Genomic DNA, 20,101 nt, shown 5'->3' with positions numbered 1-20,101 from the left:
GGCTTAATCTACCGGACGTGAAATATCTGGTATGTCTGCGGAACTTTATATCCCATGATTCCTTTTTCCGTCTTCCTCTTTCCCTTTTGCAGCAATGTCTAAGAGAGGTAAGAGACTTGCTAAGAAAAATCCACATTCATCTACCCGTTTGCAGAATGTCTAACATAGGAACATAATGTTATTTGGATAATGAACGTTTTATGAATAATTGTCATTCATATTGGCTTGAAAATGTGAAGTACTGAGCATTATTCAGAGGGATGATTTTAGGCGCTTTTTACGGAAGCCATGTTTGCTGTCATTTAGCTGATTAGCTTTTGGCGTGTTAGCTAAAATACATGAATTGGTGAGCGTATGTTCTAACGTTAATCCGTCTCACGTATAAGCACAGTTGCCATTCCAGTACAATGTCCAACAAATGAGTGGCAGGTGAACTACTTATTTGAGAGTGTTATAGTCAGTGCGTGGTAGCATAGCGTCTCTGACTAAAAGCAAGGCATGACTGCAAATCATGGACACCGCTGAAGCCCTAGGCTGACTAGCTACTGTAGCTACGTGTGTAGAGTAAGCAATGATTTCCCCGGCTAGCCAAGTTGGGCAACGGTGTATTGTTTTAACTTTTAAAAAGGGAGACTCTTCCCCCAAAACATTCAACCAAAGGCACTGATTTCATCTGTGATTGAACGTTATTTTCCTTGCCAACTAGCTAGTTTCCTCCAACTCTTCTTCCAGGCCATGCAAGTAATTGCTAACTAGCTAACTATCACCTTACCGCAGTCTACTCACAACTAGTTGGCCAATTACTTTGCAAGCTACCCTAGTTGGGTGCATTAGACAAGGGGTAGAACTGTCAACATGGACTGCCTTTTTGTAGTGCAAGCAGTAAGGTTAGCCAGTGTTAAGTCACTTCTAATCTTGAGGCCTTATGGGTTGGTTGTATGGTGACTTTACCATGCCTCCCACAGTGCTGTGGCTGCGTGTTCTTGGCAGTAGTGTAAATCTGAAAAGAAAATGACAAAATGTGAAGTTGAACCCCTTTCAAAAAGCACTTGCTTTGTCTGATCAGTAGTTGGGTGAGTTGTCGAAGAAGGGTATAGTAATCATCACTGGTGGGTGAGATGGCAGTCACCTATACTGAACAATCTCAATCCGTGATGGAACAACTTGGATAATATTTGCTTGATTTAAGCAGTGTGCTTTCAGTCTCTGCACTATGCAAAGTTTACTTAAATGGAATCTCTTCTCTTGTTCAGGACGTGGTGGGTCATCTGGGGCGAAGTTTCGCATCTCGCTGGGTCTCCCAGTGGGTGCTGTCATCAACTGCGCAGACAACACAGGTATGTTACATTCAGATCTGTTAGAATATATACCTTCAAAAAGCACTTGCTTTGTCTGGTCAATAGCTTGGCAAGTTGTCGAAAGGGTATAGAAAGATCATCACTGTGGGTGAGATGGCAGTCTCATTTTGGCTGAGCAATCTCAATCAGTGATGAAACATGTCATGTAGTTCAACCTTGTCTTGTCTTGAAATGGCCTACAAGGATCTGTACCTTGAATCAAGCCTGGGCAGTGGAACCATCTCCATCCTGTCATATATTAACCATCTTCTTCCCCCTTCTCACCAGGTGCCAAGAACCTGTACATCATATCTGTCAAGGGCATCAAGGGACGTCTGAACCGTCTGCCCGCTGCTGGTGTGGGTGACATGGTCATGGCCACTGTCAAGAAAGGCAAACCAGAACTCAGAAAAAAGGGTGAGTGTTCTGCATTATGTATTCAATTACTAGAATAGGATGAACTGGGACTAGCTAATCAAGAGATTATGGTGGTTTGCTAATGGTGGTTGGCATAGTAATTTGATTGGTCTTTAAAATGACTTGTAGTTTTCAACACAGTACAGTAGTAGTCCCAGACCAATCGTTTAACTGAATGGTGAAAATCAACAGTGTAGCGATGTGAGTTATGTCAGGTTGCTGGATTCTGATAGTCTTCCTCTTTCCCACAGTGCATCCTGCGGTTGTGATACGGCAGCGGAAGTCGTATCGGCGAAAGGATGGCGTGTTTCTCTATTTTGAAGACAATGCGGGGGTCATAGTGAATGTCAAAGGAGAAATGAAAGGTGAGTTGGGATTTTGTGTCTTTGGTCCCCCATCCCAGGTCATGAAGGTTCTTCATACGGATGTTTGGCTGGGCTTTGAGTGCTTCTCAAATTATGGATGTGGATTTTGAGTAGTACATTTTATTTTCTAATATTCTGTTGCTAAATATAAATGACACCCCTTCATAAAGCACTTGCTTTGTCTGGTCAGTAGCTCGGTGAGTTGTCGAAGAAAGGTATAGTAAGATCATCACTGTGGGTGAGATGGCAGTCTCATTTTGGCTGACCAATCTCAATCAGTGATGAAACATTTGTTCACTGGATAGTGGTCATCCTTTGAATACATTTAGATATAGTGAAATAATGGAGGCAGTGTGATTCACTACCTTTCTCCTGTAAGTGTGTACGTCCTCACTCAGTCATTGATTTAAAAACATTAGATTGGTATGCACACCTGTCCATTCCTTTCAAGTTCACTTGGGGAGATGGGTAGAGAATCTCACTGCTACATGTCATATTTTGATGTTACAATGCCAAGTGGTGTTATTTTCTAGGTAACATTATAGGAATTGACCTTGAAACGGTAGTGAGTTGTTCGTCAGCAACCAAAGTAAAGTGTGGATGTTCAAATCAAGACGATACAGTCAAATTGAGTCTGTAGTTTTCTTGTGGATGCATGAGCTCCATAACTATGTTTTTGTTCACATAGTAAGTGGCGAGTCTGCAAAGAGTGAACTGTTACTGCTCTGATGCAAGGCCAAAGGCATCTTGTCCACTATTTTATCTAATTTTTGTCTTCTGTGTCACAGGTTCGGCCATCACAGGTCCGGTGGCCAAGGAATGTGCAGACCTGTGGCCCAGGATTGCTTCAAATGCTGGCAGCATAGCGTGATCCTTGACCCTGGCTTGTTGTTTTCAATAAAAACCGTTGTAAAGTACGTGTCCTGTTTGCAAGATCCCAACGCAGTGTCAAACTACACAGTATCTACTGTATACATCTGTTTAGTCTCACTGGGTATAAGAACAGGAGCACATTCAACAATAATTTCTTTTTTTTACCTTTTATTTATCTAGGTAAGTCAGTTAAGAACAAATTGATATTTTACATTGACTGCCTACCCCGGCCAAACCCTCCCCTAACGACACTGGGTAAACTGCGCCGCCCTATGGGACTCTCGGTCACGGATGGTTGTTATACAGCCTGTGATTGAACCAGGGTCTGTGGTGGCGTGTCTAGCACTGAGATGCAGTCTCTTAGACTGTTGTACAATTCGGGAGCCCAAAAATTGTCGGAAGGGGCCAGTAAATTGTGGTTCACGTCAGGATGTATTTGATAACTTGTCCATGTTAATGGATGACTAAATTATGGATAGCAGAGGTAAATTATTTATGGAGAATTTATCTTCACGGCTTAAAATACAAATCTGTTTTGCAGGAGGTTGCTCATCTAAGAGCCTAAATTAAGTTTCCATTGAGGGATATGATGAATGGGCCACCTTGTTAAGAGTATAGAACAAGAAGGCCCGTATAATTTTTATTTAATAATGAGATGGGTACATGTACCAGAAAATAATATATATTCACAAAATGACCAAGTGGGTAACCTAGAAGGCAAGACAAATAAATGTAAGAAACCTTGCCAAGAGCCCAGAGATCCGATAGAATCCTTGTCCAGGGAAAAGTAGGGTGGGGTAGGCAATCCTGGTCCTGTAGTGCCGCAGCCACTTCATGTTTTTGATTTAACTAACCTGGAAGACCAGGTGTGTTGAATTTGGGCAATCACTGATCAATTGGTCATTTGGTGCCTAGTTGGAACAAAACCCTGCAGTACTTCTGGCACTCCAGGAACAGGGTTACCTACCCCTGGTGTAGGAGCTTGCCTGCATGTAAACAAGTATAAGGGTGGGACATTGTCATTCATTCAACTGGGTCTGTATCAAGCATCTGTAGGAGTGTTGATCTGGGGTCAGGGCCCCTTATCCATGTAATCTTATATTCATTGTAATCTATTAAAGGCAAAACTGATCCTAAATTGTCACTTAAATCTGAGACGCTTGATACATACGGTTCCTGACGTTTATTTGAAAAATATGCCCATTAAAGCTACACTTCATAGAACCACAAGTCAATTTACATACAGAAAAAGGAACATTTCCATTTCAGCATTAGAACAATTCTAAGATGGATATCTTTAAGTTATTAAAGAAACAACAGTAGTCAAAGAGAAATATACAGAGCAATGTTAATGTGCACTAGTGTAAACCTGAGATTAATAAAAGGGTGAATGTTGCAACCATCTATTAAGTGTCCACTTACACCAGCCCTTTGACGACAAAACCAGACTACTGCAAGTGAAGGAAAATTAAGACAAATTAATTTCAACAAACTATATGTTATAGTTGTGTATTGTCTTGAATGTGCACCATATATTGTCCCTGTGTGCAAAGTTTTACATAATGTTGCACAAACACTACTAGCTAGTAATGTTATCGTGGTTGTATAATGTGGTGTAGTAGGTCATCCCTGGCCCTAAGCCCTATGCAGACTGCACTCAGCAGGGCACGGAAATCAACCTGCCCCATCATCTCCCCGTTTCCCCTTGGCGCACTATTACCCTCTCACACCCACCCTCCTGCCTGCTCATGGGATCCAGTCCAGCCTGGGGCGGAAGTCCCTGTCCATCTGCTTGGTCTCGTCTTCCTCGGGGGGCTCAGAGGGGCTGGGGTTGAGATCGGGGTCCGGCAGCGGGCGCTGCTCGCAGGTGGCATGGGGGTGCATCTGCCAGGTGCCGTCCCGGTAGGTGCAGTAACACACAGTTTGCTTGTCTATCTCTACCCGCTCCCCTGCCGAGATCACTCTGTCGCCCACAAAACAATTGGGCCCTGTAGGCAGGATGCAGAAAAATTATGTAGAATAAATAGATATTATATCAGATGTCACCATAAATGTGAATTGCATACATTTTTGACAGTTAACTGTGTACTTAATGTGCTCTTTTTATCAGCATTGCAATGAGAAACTTCTGTAGTCTTATTAAAATCATCCTACTGTCATTTGCAGCACCAATATGCTATACTTTGTAGAGTTACTTACACATCCTTAAAGGCAGACATACAGTTGTGGCTAAATAAATTGGCCCCCTGCACTTTTCTCAAATAATTCCCTACACAAGAAACGCCTATTGAACTTTGCAAAAACCCACTTAAACAACCCTAAATTCTGGGGAAAATGTTCTGTGGACAAATACAATACAAATCAGCACTACTGATGACCAAATTAAGCATTCAAAGAGACACTTCCTACAATCAAACATGGGGGAGTTTCAATAATGCTGTGGGATTGCTTTGCTGCCTCTGGTACTGGGGGCCTTGAACATGTGCAAGGCATCATGAAATCTGCAGATTATCAGTCCAATGTTACAACCTAGTGTACAAAAACTGGGTCTCTGTCGAAGGTTATAGGTCTTCCAGCAGGACAACAAACCCAAACACGCATCAAAAAGCACCCAGGAATCATTCAAGAAGAAACACTAGACTGTTCTGGAGTGGCCAGCATTGAGTTCAGATCTGATTCCATCTAAAACATATGGTGAGATCTGAAAACAGCAGTTGGTGGAAGGCACCCCTCAAACATTGTAGAATTGGAGCAGTTTGCAGCTGAAGAGTGGGCCAAACTTCCAGTAGAAAAGAGCTAATTGAAGGCTTCAAGAAGCGTTTGTCAGCAGTTACTGTCTCTTGGCCAAAGGCTGTGCAACCAAGTATTAGCTGCCTTTCTAAGGTCTTCGAAAGCCAAGTTAACAAACAGATCACCGACCATTTAGAATCCCACCGTACCTTCTCCGCTATGCAATCTGGTTCCGAGCTGGCATGGGTGCACCCAGCCACGCTCAAGGTCCTAAACGATATCATAAAACCGCCATCGATAAAAGACAATACTGTGCAGCCGTATTCATTGACCTGGCCAAGGCTTTCCGACTCTGTCAATCACCACATTCTTATCGCGCAGACTCAAACAGCCTTGGTTTCTCAAATGACTGCCTCGCCTGGTTCGCCAACTACTTCTCAGACAGAGTTCAGTGTGTCAAATCGGAGGGCCTGTTGTCCGGACCTCTGGCAGTCTCTATGGGGGTGCCACAGGGTTCAATTCTCGGCCGACTCTTTTCTCTGTATACATCAATGATGTCGCTCTTGCTGCTGGTGATTCTCTGATCCACCTCTACGCAGACACACCATTCTGTCTTCTGGACACTGGTGTTTAACTAACCTCCAGACGAGCTTCAATGCCATACAACTCTCCTTCCGTGGCCTCCAACTGCTCTTAAATGCAAGTATAACTAAATATATGCTCTTCAACTGATCACTGCCGCCTGTCCAGCATCACTACTCTGGACGGTTCTGACTTAGGAATATGTGGACAATTACAAATACCTAGGTGTCTGGTTAGACTGTAAACTCTCCTTCCAGACTCACATTAAGCATCTCCAATCCAAAATTAAATCTAGAATCGGCTTCCTATTTCGCAACAAAGCATCCTTCACTCATGCTGCCAAACATACCCTCGTAAAACTGACTATCCTACCGATTATTGACTTTGGCGATGTAATTTATAAAATAGCCTCCAACACTCTACTCAACAAATTGGATGTAGTCTATCACAGTGCCATCCGTTTTGTCACCAAAGCACCATATACTATCCACCACTGCGACCTGCATGCTCTCGTTGGCTGGCCCTCGCTTTATATTCGTTGCCAAACCCACTGGCTCCAATTAATTTATAAGTCTTTGCTAGGTAAAGCCCTGCCTTATCTCAGCTCACTGGTCACAATAGCAGCACCCACCCGTATCACTCGCTCCAGCAGGTATAACTCACTGGTCACCTCCAAAGCCTATTCCTCCTTTGGCCGCCTTTACTTCCAGTTATCTGCTGCCAATGACTGGAACGAATTGCAAAAATCACTGAAGCTGGAGACTCATATCTCCCTCACTACCTTTAAGCATCAGCTGTCAGAGCAGCTCACAGATCACTGCACCTATACATAGCCCATCTGTAAATAGCCCATCCAACTACCTCATCCCCATACTGTTATTTTTTTTTATCTTTTTCTCCTTTGCACCCTAGTATCTCTACTTGCACATTCATTTTCTGCACATCTATCACTCCAGTGTTTAATTGCTAAATTGTAATTACTTCACCACTAAGGCCTATTTTATTGCCTTACCTCCCTAATCTTACCTCATTTGCACACACTGTATATAGATTTTGTCTATTGTGTTATTGACTGTACGTTTGTTTATTCCATGTTTAACTCTGTGTTGTTGTTTGTGTCGCACTGCTTCGCTTTATCTTGGCCAGGTCGCAGTTGTAAATGAGAACTTGTTCTCAACTGGCCTACCAGGTTAAATATAGGTGAAAAAAAAACAATTATAATAAAAAGCTCATGGGTGCTAATAATTGAGTCCATGACATTTGTTTTCATTTTCTCAATTAAAATTGTAAACTTAAGTTTCAAAAAACAAAATTGCTTCTTCAATGTTGAAAATCTAATGTGTGGAGACCAAACTTTTTTTTTTTTAATTCCAATTTATTATAGAAGAAAAAGGGAATTATTTAAGAAAAGTGGAAGGGTGCCAATATATACTGAAAAAATATATAAACGCAACATGGAACAATTTCAAACATTTTACTGAGTTACAGTACATATAAGGAAAGCAGTCAATTGAAATAAATTCATTGGGCCCTAATCTACGAATTTCATGACTGGGAATACAGATATGCATCTGTTGGTCACAGATACATAAAAAAGGTGGGAGAGTGGATCAGAAAACCGTTCAGTATCTGACCACCATTTTCCTCATGCAGCGCGACACATCTCCTTCGCATAAAGTTGATCAGGCTGTTGATTGTGGCCTGTGGAATGTTGTCCCACTCCTCTTCAATGGGTTTGCGAAGTAGCTGGATATTGTAGTGTTGTGTTGTGTTATTTAGTGTTGTGGTGTTTTCTTGTTGTGATGTGTGTTTTGTCCTATATTTTTATTTTATTTCAGCTCATGAAACATGGAATCAACACTTTAGATGTTGTGTTTATATTTGTGTTCAGTCTACATCTGCATTGCTTGCTCTTTGGGGTTTTAGACTGGGTTTCTGTATAAGCACTTTGTGATAACTGTTGATGTAAAAAGGGCTTTATAAATAAATGTGATTGATTTACTGATTGAACTATATACAGCACACACACAAGCTGTTCCTTTACTGCCTGCTGTTGGATGGCTAGCCCCATGCCCCACTATCCCACCAGGCTGGGGGCTAGTTACTATTACTGTGTTGGACAGAGCACTATCGAGCTGTTTGATTACATCCCTCTTTATCCAGTATCTAAATTCAGTTATGTAATCTGTGCAATGCTGAATTCCATAGTTTAGTTCTAAGGATGGTTGGATCACACATCAGTGACTAAAAATTTGAAATATTTCCAAAACTCCTTGGCTTGACTCTAACTAATAATTGAGCTTGATATAAATATGATGTACATATCATGTTGAACGCACCATACAGATGGTACCAGTGCAGTGGAGCAGTGATTAAAGAAACATTGAAGATATTGATGACTTTAGACTCCAACTGGGGGCAGCAGCCAACTACTGCCATCGTAAACATTACATAAGAAGAGCTGCAGCTGTGTCAAAGCTAATTATTAATGGTTGACATCAAATCAATGTTTATTGGTCGCATACACAGTTAAGCAGATGTTATAGCAGGTGCAGCGAAATGCTTGTTACATACAGTTGAAGTCGGAAGTTTACATACACTTAGGTTGGAGTCATTAAAACTTGTTTTTCAACCACACCACAAATTTCTTGTTATCATGCTAAGGTTTTGGCAAGTCGGTTAGGACATCTACTTTGTGCATGACACAAGTAATTTTTCCAACAATTGTTACAGACAGATTATTTCACTTATAATTCACTGTATCACAATTCCAGTGGGTCAGAAATTTACATACACTAAGTTGACCCCAAGCATACTTCCAAAGTTGTGGCAAAATGGCTTAAGGACAACAAAGTCAAGGTAATGGAGTGGCCATCACAAAGCCCTGACCTCAATCCTATAGAAAATTTGTGGGTGAAACTGAAAAAGTGTGTGTGAGCAAGGAGGCCTATAAACCTGACTCAGTTACACCAGCTCTGTCAGGAGGAATGGGCCAAAATTCACCCAACTTATTGTGGGAAGCTAAACAATTTAAAGGCAATGCTACCAAATACTAATTGAGTGTATATAAACTTCTGACCCATTGGGAATGTGATTAAATAAAAGCTGAAATAAATAATTCTCTCTACTATTATTCTGACATTTCACATTCTTAAAATAAAGTGGTGATCCTAACTGACCTAAGACAGGGAATTCTTACTAGGATTAAATGTCAGGAATTGTGAAAAACTGAGTTTAAATGTATTTGGCTAAGGTGTATGTAAACCTCAGACTTCAACTGTATGACCAGGCTTATGGATTCTGTATATTTGCGTTGTATGTTCAGGTCAAATTATACAGAACACATCTGTGTGTGTGTGTATGTCCACCCTATCATTATAGCATGCAAACTAGTGTGCAAGAAATTGTGTTTCTGAGGGTAGAGACCATTAATTGTGTTGGAAAGTTGTGTGTTTGTAGAAGTGAACTCACCAGTGTAGCAGACAGGACAGCAGTGGTTGGGCTCATATGTAGGGTTGACACAGTGTGGTGCAGGACAGTCAGAGATGGAACAYTACACCTCCCTGTTGGGCTCYCAACGACATCTCTCACAGCGTGACAACTGAAACAGCAGGTTAGACACACCTTTTGACATATTTTCTACCACACTCACTTTCWTTCTCTCTAAAGTTAAACTCTGTGTTCTCCTGTCATTTGGAAGGAAGCATAATACTTGAGAAACCTATGAAGCATGCATCAATGTAATACCTGAATACTGTTTTCAATTCTAAAGAGATCATATGAATGTCACATCATGCCATCTTAACTGCTGACCCCCACATGACCCCTTGTTGATGGAGAGTACTGTTATGATTATACTTGACAATAGGCCTACATCTTTCATGCAATAGAGGATAAATAACCAATGTCCCCATCTTCACCATCAGGCGAGACACAAAAAACACTGCTTTGACATTGAGTATAATACAGTATAATAAATAAATTCCAAGATCCAACCTTAACCTTGGATAATGTACACAGTCACTTAGATGGAACATATTTTTAGTTATGTTTCTTTAAAAAATAAATCTCACCCTGAATTCCTCGAATATTCTGTACATTTTGCCACCATATACACACACTTTGCTYACTGCCTCACACACTGGACAGCAGGACTTGTATTTAATCCGRGTACATCGAGGATGAATGCGAGGACACTTGGGTCGTATGCACACGGGTCCGTCTTCAGTGCAGGTGCACGGACAAGCAGATGGACTGGGATAGTACACCTCCCCGATGCTATACACAAATCCATGGTCGTCTAAGCACCACTTGCCCCGGTAATCCCCAAACTCGTACTCCGAATCAGTATTGGTTGAGTATTCCGTCAATGTTTTGGGAATCGGGTAGAGGAGCGCGATGTAGAGGCAAAGCGCGCGGCTGTTCATCATTCCTGATATCTACACTGTGGCCGTCTGGTGCTCCCTCGTGCTCTTTTCAAGAGGTGTGACGACGCATGGATGGTAGAGAAGGCGATGAGGCAAGAAAAGTGGGCATGCAACCACATTCCCCAATGGTCAACGAGATTTTACTCACAGCAGAAGTCCAAAAGTCACACATTTTTTTCTTCAATTTGAAATAATTGTAAAACAATTAAGGAATGTTTGATAATACATTCTCGATTTATCAAAATTACAATGCTGAGTTATTACTGACTAGGCAGTCTAAGCAATCAGTAGGCCTACATCTAGAGAAAGCCAATAAACCATTTGAAATAAGCCACTGGTCAGAAAGACAGAAATTACTTTTATTTGGGCAAGAGGCTTGACAGTACAAAAAAAGATGCAAATCGCAGAGGCATACTAAAATCATTCAAATTCAAGTAAAAACAGCCATTTGAATGTGTGAGGTTTTATCTGAGGTTCATCATGACCATTTCTCTAGTGGTGTAACACAGCAACAGGGTTTGACACAGCTGTGCAGTTGCAAACAGCTCATGTAAAACAGTTCACAAATCATCCATTTGCTATGATATAATAGGTGATATTCAAGGACTGGCCATTTCATATGAATTCTGAATTTATTCGATCACTAACAGTCCACACCATATTGATTACTAACTAAAAGTTAGATAAAAATAGGCAACAAAAATAGCATGTAAAAATCGTTGTCAATTGGGTATGGAATAAATTAGGCCAAGGCCCTTCCCTGTTCTATCAACGCCAYTAGCAAATAGCTAAAGAGGAACGGTTGGCTTGTGGTATGAATCCAGAGGTCTATAAGATCAATAGAAAACACACAAACTGAGTGTGGAGATGGTGGAAGAACATCACAGGGTCATATTTAAAACGGGCACAGGGTTGCACGACATCGCAAATAACATACAGAATGTACAAATCTATGGACATCTCTACCCATGAAATCCCTTCTATACATTTCAATATTTTTGATATGCAGCACTGTGCCCACAAAACATGACCCTAGTCTACAGGTTGGAGGGTGTGCTCAGAGAGAGGTGTGCCCTTCTACAGAGATGTTATTGGGAGGGCTGGCTGGCTGGGCGTTCCTCTGGGGCAGGCTCAGCTGAAGCAGGGGGGTCTGCAGGGGGTCCGGTGCTGCTRTCGGATGGGGCGGTGCTGTCACTGGTGCCCTCGTCCGTGACGCTCTCCACCGGCGGGCCCTGCTGCTTCTCTGCAGCAGGTGTGCCCTCCTCAGCCTCAGGCTGGGTCTCAGATGTCTCTGATGCAGGAGTCTCTTCTGAAGGAAAGGAGGAAAGTGTGTAGGTCAGGTGTCTGTGTAGATTGAGCATTGTGATCAATGATCATTACAGTCTGAATGCCACAACGGTTAACATGTTACTGCAATAAAAGCACTACTTGTATCAGGCTTTTTCTTACTCCAAAGAGCAAGTTACTGAAATAACAATAGAGAAAATGCTTTAACCATAACGCGCGCGCCCCCATCTGTAGTTAGTGTGATGTTGGTATGACTGACCTGTCTCCATAGGGGTTGGCTTGCCCTGGTCCTCCTTGGTCTCTGRGGTTGGTGGGGTGGTGTTGTTCTGTTCAGTGATGGGCAGGGTAGACGAAGTGGAGGCCGCCGCTGCCTGCTGCTGCTCTTGCTGTTCCTGGGCAGCCTTCTCTGCCTGCTCCGCCGCTTCCTTRTCCCTCTCCTCCGCCCGCCGCCTAGCAGCCTCCTCTGCCGCAGCAATCTCTYCTGCCAGCTTCTCCATGTCTACCTCCACCTTCTGACCGCACAGCTGCACACAGACAAACACATCTAGTTTTAGACACTGCAGCTTTGAGCAGTTACGACAAATCCGACTTTAGTACAACACACCAGCGCTACAAAGACAAACTTGAACAGCTACAGAGTGGTACAGAATTCAAACCTATCATCTCAGCACGGCTGCTGATAATTTGTTTACTTTTATCTTCACTAGGACAAAAAAAGACTAAGGCTATCAGCTGTTGCACTTTGTATGAGGTGATTCTCACGTTGGACACTGTGGGGTGGGGGCACATACCCGTTTGAGCTCACTGTTGAAGGAGTCTGTYGTCTCCAGGAARCTCCTCTTCTTGTCCTGGTGCCGGTCCTCTATTTGCAGCAYCTCTGCTTCCAGCTTCCTCTGTGGAAAGGAACAGTGTCAAAKCAGACTATTYTGTGATTYCAGTCCAGTGTGTGTTTTCCACTAGCTTTGCTTACCTGGTGCACCATGAGGGACTGGACCTGGCGCTTGAGGACCTGCATGCGTGCAGTGGTGACGACAGAGCGCACATCTGGCACCACAATCTCACTGAGGATGTCACTGATGAGCCGGTGGTTCCTCTGGAAGCGAGCGGTGGCCGTGTGCTTCATGGAGAACCCATCATCATAGTCTACGGAAAGGATACACAAAAACGTTGGCTTTCAATACACACAATATGGATGAACAGAAAAAGGTACAGGAGATACAGAATTTCTAGTCCCCGGGCCATTACCATCTGGGTCTTCAGCAGGCTGGATGCTCATGTAAGGTTCTCCCTTCTCAACGCGGGTCTGCCGCTGTCTGCTCTCCTCCTCCAGAGCCGCCTCGGCACGGTTCTTGGCATTGATGTAGGCCAGGTAAGCCGGTGAGTTGTGGTAGGCCTTCAGGGAGTCGTTGTACTCAATCTATAGAGAGAGGCAGTAGTTATAAAATCTCGGTGAAAAGACTTGACTCATTTACCCAAGGCAAAATAGCCAGGGCATTGGAAAACTGAAGCTCCCAACTGCAAACTGTCCTCACCTTTTCCGCTTCATATTCGTTCAAGTAGTCCTGCTTCTCCTCTTCAGTGAGGTCCCTCCACATGCCACCAATAATTTTTCCAATCTCCCATAACTTCAGATCCGGATTAGAGGCTTTGACTTGGTCCCAGACCTGGCAAAAAGGAGGCACTGTGATCAAAACAGAGCAGCAACTAAACCGGAAAATGTATATAAATACACAAGAGGAAGAAAGAGGGAGAGAAAGATTTGATTTGGAGGAGACAAAGGGAAAGCAAGCACAATAGGTCACACAGAAACAAGGACAGACAGCATCAACAATGAAGACAGGTGTTGAAGAGGAGTGGATCCGGATGGTGGTGTAACTCAGCTGTCTCCGACCTCCAATCCAGAGGGGGTAAAATGTGAGGAACATACCACCAGGGGTCATCAACAGTGGGGTCCCCGGCCATCCAGACGGTTGGCTGGGTGACCCCCTGTACAAGCAGTAAAAGTAGACACCGTGGGTGTCTTACCTTCCTGCTTACCTTCCGGCTGTACCGCATGTAGGGCATCAGCGGCTTGTCTGGCGGTTTGGGCGGCTTGGGAACAGTGATTCCTGGGGAATTCTGGGAAAGAGAGCCAAAGAAAAGAAAAGATCAACAGGTCAAACCAATGGACATATTTATTACAGAAAACACTTACATAACACTTATGTACTACTATGAAAAAGGGGCAGGGCCACAACTGAATATGACACAATCTGCTTTAAGTGGAGCTCTTAAGGAGACTCATTCCAAAATGTTGTACCTTATTTTTGGGATAGTGTTTCATGCATAGCTGGTATGTAGAGGACACATTATTGCCCTCTCAGCGTTGAGGGCTATAATTCAAATTAATACTGCTATCAGTATTGGCTGCCTTGTGATTAAAACACCAACCAGTATGAACCTCTGACATGCCAAGTCATGAGCCTTGGATGGACGGGGCAACATGCTGCTGCTCCCTAGCAGGKTGTACAAGCAGGGGAGGGGCATGTCAGAGGGGCAACTGCTCTAACATGAAATGCTTTTGCATCAAGGAGTGGGACAAGATGAGGGGAGCTGGTGACACTTCWAACAAACAATCACATGTGGTTGGTGGGTCATCAAGCGGAGCATCAAATCAGTTGGAGTAAGATGATCGTGTCTGTTTTACAGAAGATTATAGGAGGACTTTGGGGCAATTACTGACCTCACTTGACCACGACCAGCAGCTGTTTTTGTTGTACCATTTATCCCCCCCCAAAAGTATCCTTTCCTGCATGTTGAATATATATATATATTTTTCACCCTTCTATTGTTGTACCAAACACTCATTTCTCTTTTCTCCCAATTATCCTTGTCTCACTCAGGGAATAGCCAGCCTTACTCCTTGGGCTCTAGCCCTGGATGGCATTGGTCCTACCATTACCCTGTTGTTGCTGCCGGTATTCCCTCCCAGCCTGTAGTTGTTGTAGGCCAGATGGCTGTATGGGTTGTACCCCACAAACCCAGGGGTGTTGGGCACTTGCTGATGGAGACAAATGAGACAAAACACAAATGAGAAATGACACAAACAAGGGGGAGGGACAACAAAAAATGAAAAGGAGAGTTTTGGGGGTAATGATTCACATAGCATAGTCATGCGAAAGCAGCGCATAGTCACTGGCTTGTTTCTGTCATAGGAGCATCACAAAATAAAAAGATAGCAAAGAGGGAGGTAAACAGCTGGTAACTGGCCAGTTCTACTTCCATCTATTGATGTTCAAAATGTATAGCAGCATGTGATTTAGATGAAGGGAAAATGTTTGTCTGTGAGCCACATACTTGCAAATGTATTTACAGAACATCCTGAGCTAATATGTCTGTGCAGTCCTGCAGCCCAACCGTACATTACTGAGCTCATGTTGATTGTATAGAAGACCCACTCCCCTGGCAATGGGAGAAAATGGGAGGACTGATGTTGGATGGTGTGTGATACTTACAGTTGTGGGGGCTGGGGTGGGGGGAGGTGCATATGATGGCCGTTCTGTGTAAAATAAATGTTAAGACAAAGTTTAGACATACAAAACAAAGAGTAAATTGGACTCCCTGTATCAATTAATAAGTTCTATAATGCAGTTAGCGTTTAACCTGCATCTAAACCTACATGTTTTTACAATACAGGTCACAGATTTCTTTAAACTGGTGAAATCTCAACCCTTGTTGCTTTTTAGTCTATTTGTACGCTTGAGGTGAATCCGTGCAATATTTTCATTTGGACCCCTTTCGTTTTTTGGGGTTGTCATTTAGCAGATGCTCTTATCTAGAGCATTAGGTTTAAGTGCCTTGCTTAAGGGCACATAGACATATTTTTCACCTAGTCGGCGCAGGTATTTTAACCAGAGACTTTAATGGCCCAACGCCCTTAACCGCTAGGCTACCTGCCACCCCAATTCAAAACAAATTGACATAAATATCTACTTACTTGACATCTTGGCTGAGGAATTGTGGATTTCAAGCTATTCTCGTCATTGGCGCTGTAATAAAAACATTGAGTTTGTTATAGGCAAATAATAATAATATCAATGCCAAAAATGGCTAGTGCTGCAAGAGATTGAAAGATTATGGCATCTGGGAAACAGACCGTAGGATTCACACTGTTGTTGGCTCCATAAATACAATGTAACCAGTAGGCTGCATACAAAACATGGTGTAATTTCCTTAAAATACGAAATAAACTAATTTAAAGCACTTTCTATACTAACAGACTAGCTCTCGTCCACGCATGCATCTTGGCAGATCCGACGCAAACTCATGGACCGGACCTGGTGTGGAGGTATAGAAAATGCACAAAAAAAAAAATATATATACATTTCGTATTTGGGATTAATGGCACCCTACGCATACATAAACACGTTCTCTAGAACCCGAGCAACAGCTTTACTTCCATAAATTAAAGTATAGTGAAGCTAGTCATGAACGCATGAACCAAGTAAATTAACGTTAACTTTAGTTGTCATCACCGCGATGTGAACAGAGCAAACTAGCAACTGGAGGGAGGCGGTAGACCCCACGTTGGTTGAAACCGGCCTATCAAACTTTTTTTGTTTACGTCAAAATTGCGTCAGGCGTTTAACACTTAGATTGATTTTAATAACCAATTGCAATGCTAAGATATTAGCAATTGACTAGAGACAGATGCAAATACAAGATACCAGTGTGTGAGAATCTACCCGACAATGCCAATGTGATGACGCAATGGTTGGAAAATGTCGAGAAGTGGCTAGTAAGAGAGCTAGCCGCATAGTGAGATAACTACAGTAACTATAGTTAAATAATTCTAGGTTGTAACTAGCTACATGAAGGACGTGATCTCAAAACATACGCTAACGTTGGTTAAACATCCAAACTAGCAAAGTTACAAAATGTAGTTAGCTAGCTAATCTAGTAAGTAGAGTTAACGATAACAGCTAACAGTTACTGTTAGCTAGCTCTTAAACCCTTTTCCATATGTAGGGTTTTCAGCGGTTACATTCGCCCACATTTGGTTCCATGTGAACTACAATTCCGACGCTGTGTTTTAACTTTTAGATAAAGTCAATAACCACTCATTCAAAACCGATTTTCTAAACATATGCTGATATGCCCCTTATCTTTCATATCAGTGAGAAATCAACTATACAAATACAAAATATACACTTACAGTATTGCACAGAAGTTGTGTTTCTCCAGTTGAAGAATTACACTTCCTCCCCACTGTTGCATACACAGCCAGGTGTTCGAAGCAAGCTAGATAGCTCATTAGCACAGGTGGCCGCCTATGTTTTCTGTCTGGCTTCCGTAAACAAGAGATGGAGATATGGCCTTGTGGGAACACCAACCCTATAAAAAGGTGTAGTAATTTAACCTTTAGTTCTTCAATTATTTATCGCTGATATGAAAGACAAGTTTCCAAAAACGTACCGCAGGCGATGCGTGTTAATGTTTAGAGCAGGCGCCGGGGCTCTTAACAAAACCCACCCTGATCAGAAGCTATCGTTAATATGCGCTAAAGCAGTTAGCGTCTATGAATGGAGTCACAGTTAGCTAGCGAACGTAAGCTAAGCCTTGCTTGCAAGTAAATGCAGATTGTATTTAGTTTGAATGAAAATACAATTATATTCAGTTGTGAAATGATCTCCACCTTCATCTGACCTTTTCGAAAAGTAAAATGCAAAACTATCGAAAAGATATACACTTGAAAATGAACTCACCCCGAGCTCTTTTCTTTGTTCCCTCAAAAGCGCGTCTGTAATTTTTTTCGCTGGTGAATGACTGCGGATTAAAACACGATTTCGTAGAACACGCCGTCTACTGTTTCGGAGAGGAACCGCTGATTTGCACCCAGTGAGTTAATATGCTTAATCTTTGCTTACCGCTAGGTGGCTGCAGAACACCGCTACTGATTTTATACAGACTGCTTTTAGGTATTGCATGGCTGCCCTCCTTGCTCATGGCTTGAGCAAAGATAAAACAAAACTGATATTGGGTCAGCTCTCAATCCCGTACCGTTATTGTTGAAGTTCAAGCACAGACAGATAGATACCTTGTCCCGATTGTCCTCCCCTCCTTAAGATGTTTCACACAAATGTTTCACCTCTTGTCTTTCTTACACTTCTGTGCACACAGATGCACAGAACACATAAAAATGGTATGTTTGAGATTCAAGCTCAATTATAGTTATTTAACCCCTACAACGCCCTGTAAACTTAAAGTACAGTTTCAGTTCACTTGTATAACACCACCACTTCTTGACCAGATTGAGGGCGAGATGTGTGGTAGTATGTCCCCAGAGCTTCCATGTTGCTGTGAGTGACCTGGATATGTATTAGTCTTCTCCGTTTTATTCAAAGTATTGCTGCTAGAGTGCATCCCCAGAAAGAAGCAGACAGGACTGTGAAGTAAGCCCTAATAATAAAGGGGAGCTTTTCTCCTGTATGTTGCCCAACACCAAGGCGCAAAATGTCCCCATGAGTGTTTACTTATGTCTTTTTACATTCTTACTGTCCTGTGAGCTTAATGAAGATGTAATATGTATGAGTGCTATATTATGTTTCTGCTCAAGGTTTGAATGGTGCCACTTGTGTGTGTGCGTGATGAGTCTGTGGAAGAGGGGGAACTGGGATTTGTCTTCATTTGACATAGTTGAACAGACAGATGGATACTGTCAGATGTTGAAACATGTATTTCCAATATGGAGTGTCCTTTCCCAGGGGTGTTTAACCTCCTTTCCCACTCCTACTCCCACTTCTCCATTCTGGCTAGACTGCATTGAGAGAATGTGCTGTTCTTGCTCTGTCTGTACTTTTACAAACTGCTCCAAATGGAAACGTCCCCAAAGTAACATAGCAGAGAGCAGAATGCAATACTTTTTTCAATGATTCTGTGCTTATTTTTCAAACCAGCAGCTGCATCATTTATTTTCAGTCAATCATGAAACCAACAATATCCTTCAGGATTGTCAAGTCATTGAAACATAGCTTCATGATGAGGACTTGATACCATAGTACAATTATACTAAAATGTAGACCTACTTGCAGTGCATAGAACTAATATGGTCCAAAGATAGCGACAAGATATGACTTGAACATAAATCTGAATGATGAATATCTCTTTCTGAGATTAATATCTCTGTTGTCTGAGGAATGCCATAGTAACCGTGAACACCAATCACCTGCACACAGACATGCGTGTTGAAGAATAATGAATATTCATTTCCGGGGGCACAGATGGTGTAGTAAAATAAGTTGCTAGGTAACGCTAGCTGACCAAGGCTGGGGCTCCTGCAGATAATACATCCGATGAATGCTTATAAGATTTCTCTTTGAGAGAGAACATATACACCGAACAAAAATATAAAACGCAACATGCAACAATTTCAAATATTTTACAGAGTTACAGTTCATTTAAGGAAATCAGTCAATTGAATTACATTTACTAGGCCCTAATCTATGGATTTCACATGACTGGGAATACAGATATGCTTGTTAATCAGATACCTTAAGGTCACAGATACCTTAAAAAAAAAGGTAGGGGTATGGATCAGAAAATCAGTCAGTATCTGGTGTGACCACCATTTGCCTCGGCTCCCGAGTGGCACAGTGGTCTAAGGCACTGCATCTCAGTGCTACAGGCGTCACTACAGACCCGGGTTCGATTCCAGGCTGTATCACAACCGGCCGTGATTGGGAGTCCCATAGGGCGGCGCACAGTTGGCCCAGCGTCGCCCGGGTTTGGCTGGGGTAGGCCGTCATTGTAAATAAGAATTTGTTCTTAACTGGCTTGCCTAGTTAAATAAACGTTAAATAAATATTAAATAAATGCAGTACGACATCTCCTTCACATAGAGTTGATCAGGCTGTTGATTGTGGCCTGTGGAATGTTGTTCCACTCCTCTTCAATGGCTGTGCGAAGTTGCTTGATAATGGCGGGAACTGGAACACGCTGTCGTACACGTCGATCCCAAACATGCTCAATGGGTGACATGTCTGGTTAGTATGCAGGCCATGGAAGAACTGGCACATTTTCAGCTTCCAGGAATTGGGTAGAGATC

The 20,101-nt window shown here is 42.5% G+C and overlaps 3 protein-coding genes across 12 annotated transcripts; 1 reads left to right on the top strand and 2 right to left on the bottom strand.

Moving 5' to 3' along the window:
* On the top strand, positions 1 to 3,036 carry rpl23 (ribosomal protein L23). The gene is made up of 5 exons (XM_024011372.3): positions 1 to 107; positions 1,254 to 1,337; positions 1,626 to 1,754; positions 2,006 to 2,119; positions 2,908 to 3,036. Exons 1-5 carry the CDS (start codon positions 95 to 97, stop codon positions 2,988 to 2,990), a joined length of 423 nt encoding a protein of 140 aa, XP_023867140.1. The 5' UTR covers positions 1 to 94; the 3' UTR covers positions 2,991 to 3,036.
* A 1,124-nt stretch (positions 3,037 to 4,160) lies between these two features.
* LOC111980563 (von Willebrand factor C domain-containing protein 2-like) lies at positions 4,161 to 10,773 on the bottom strand. Its single transcript, XM_070433759.1, is given in 3 exon segments — positions 4,161 to 4,980; positions 9,776 to 9,905; positions 10,378 to 10,773. Coding segments are annotated over 3 exon segments (729 nt in total). The 5' UTR covers positions 10,735 to 10,773; the 3' UTR covers positions 4,161 to 4,738.
* Positions 10,774 to 11,076: 303 nt separating this feature from the next.
* smarce1 (SWI/SNF related BAF chromatin remodeling complex subunit E1) lies at positions 11,077 to 17,862 on the bottom strand. 10 transcript variants are annotated; one of them, XM_024011356.3, is made up of 12 exons: positions 17,763 to 17,826; positions 17,213 to 17,391; positions 15,995 to 16,046; positions 15,513 to 15,556; positions 14,918 to 15,058; positions 14,044 to 14,136; positions 13,551 to 13,682; positions 13,264 to 13,435; positions 12,989 to 13,161; positions 12,810 to 12,911; positions 12,278 to 12,542; positions 11,077 to 12,040 (listed from the first exon to the last, which is right to left on the bottom strand). In XM_024011356.3, exons 3-12 carry the CDS (start codon positions 15,999 to 16,001, stop codon positions 11,820 to 11,822), a joined length of 1,350 nt encoding a protein of 449 aa, XP_023867124.1. In that variant the 5' UTR covers positions 16,002 to 16,046; positions 17,213 to 17,391; positions 17,763 to 17,826; the 3' UTR covers positions 11,077 to 11,819. The 10 variants fall into 10 exon arrangements, with proteins under 10 accessions (XP_023867124.1, XP_070289853.1, XP_023867125.1 ...); XM_070433752.1 differs by lacking the exon at positions 17,763 to 17,826 and adding an exon at positions 17,473 to 17,739; XM_024011357.2 differs by lacking the exon at positions 17,213 to 17,391 and having other exon boundaries at positions 17,763 to 17,862.
* Positions 17,863 to 20,101: the final 2,239 nt, after the last annotated feature.

Source organism: Salvelinus sp. IW2-2015, linkage group LG20 (genome assembly GCF_002910315.2).
Source record: "Salvelinus sp. IW2-2015 linkage group LG20, ASM291031v2, whole genome shotgun sequence".
Classification (NCBI taxonomy): Eukaryota; Metazoa; Chordata; class Actinopteri; order Salmoniformes; family Salmonidae; genus Salvelinus; species Salvelinus sp. IW2-2015.
Note: the sequence above shows the minus strand (reverse complement) of the source record. Positions and strands in the feature narration are given on the sequence as shown.

What these genes read in the sequence shown, in the direction of transcription:
- rpl23 (XM_024011372.3), top strand. An exon ending in CAACTGCGCAGACAACACAG is followed by an intron (nt 1,338 to 1,625) that starts GTATGTTACATT and finishes CCTTCTCACCAG; the next exon opens with GTGCCAAGAACCTGTACATC. An exon ending in TGTCAAAGGAGAAATGAAAG is followed by an intron (nt 2,120 to 2,907) that starts GTGAGTTGGGAT and finishes TCTGTGTCACAG; the next exon opens with GTTCGGCCATCACAGGTCCG.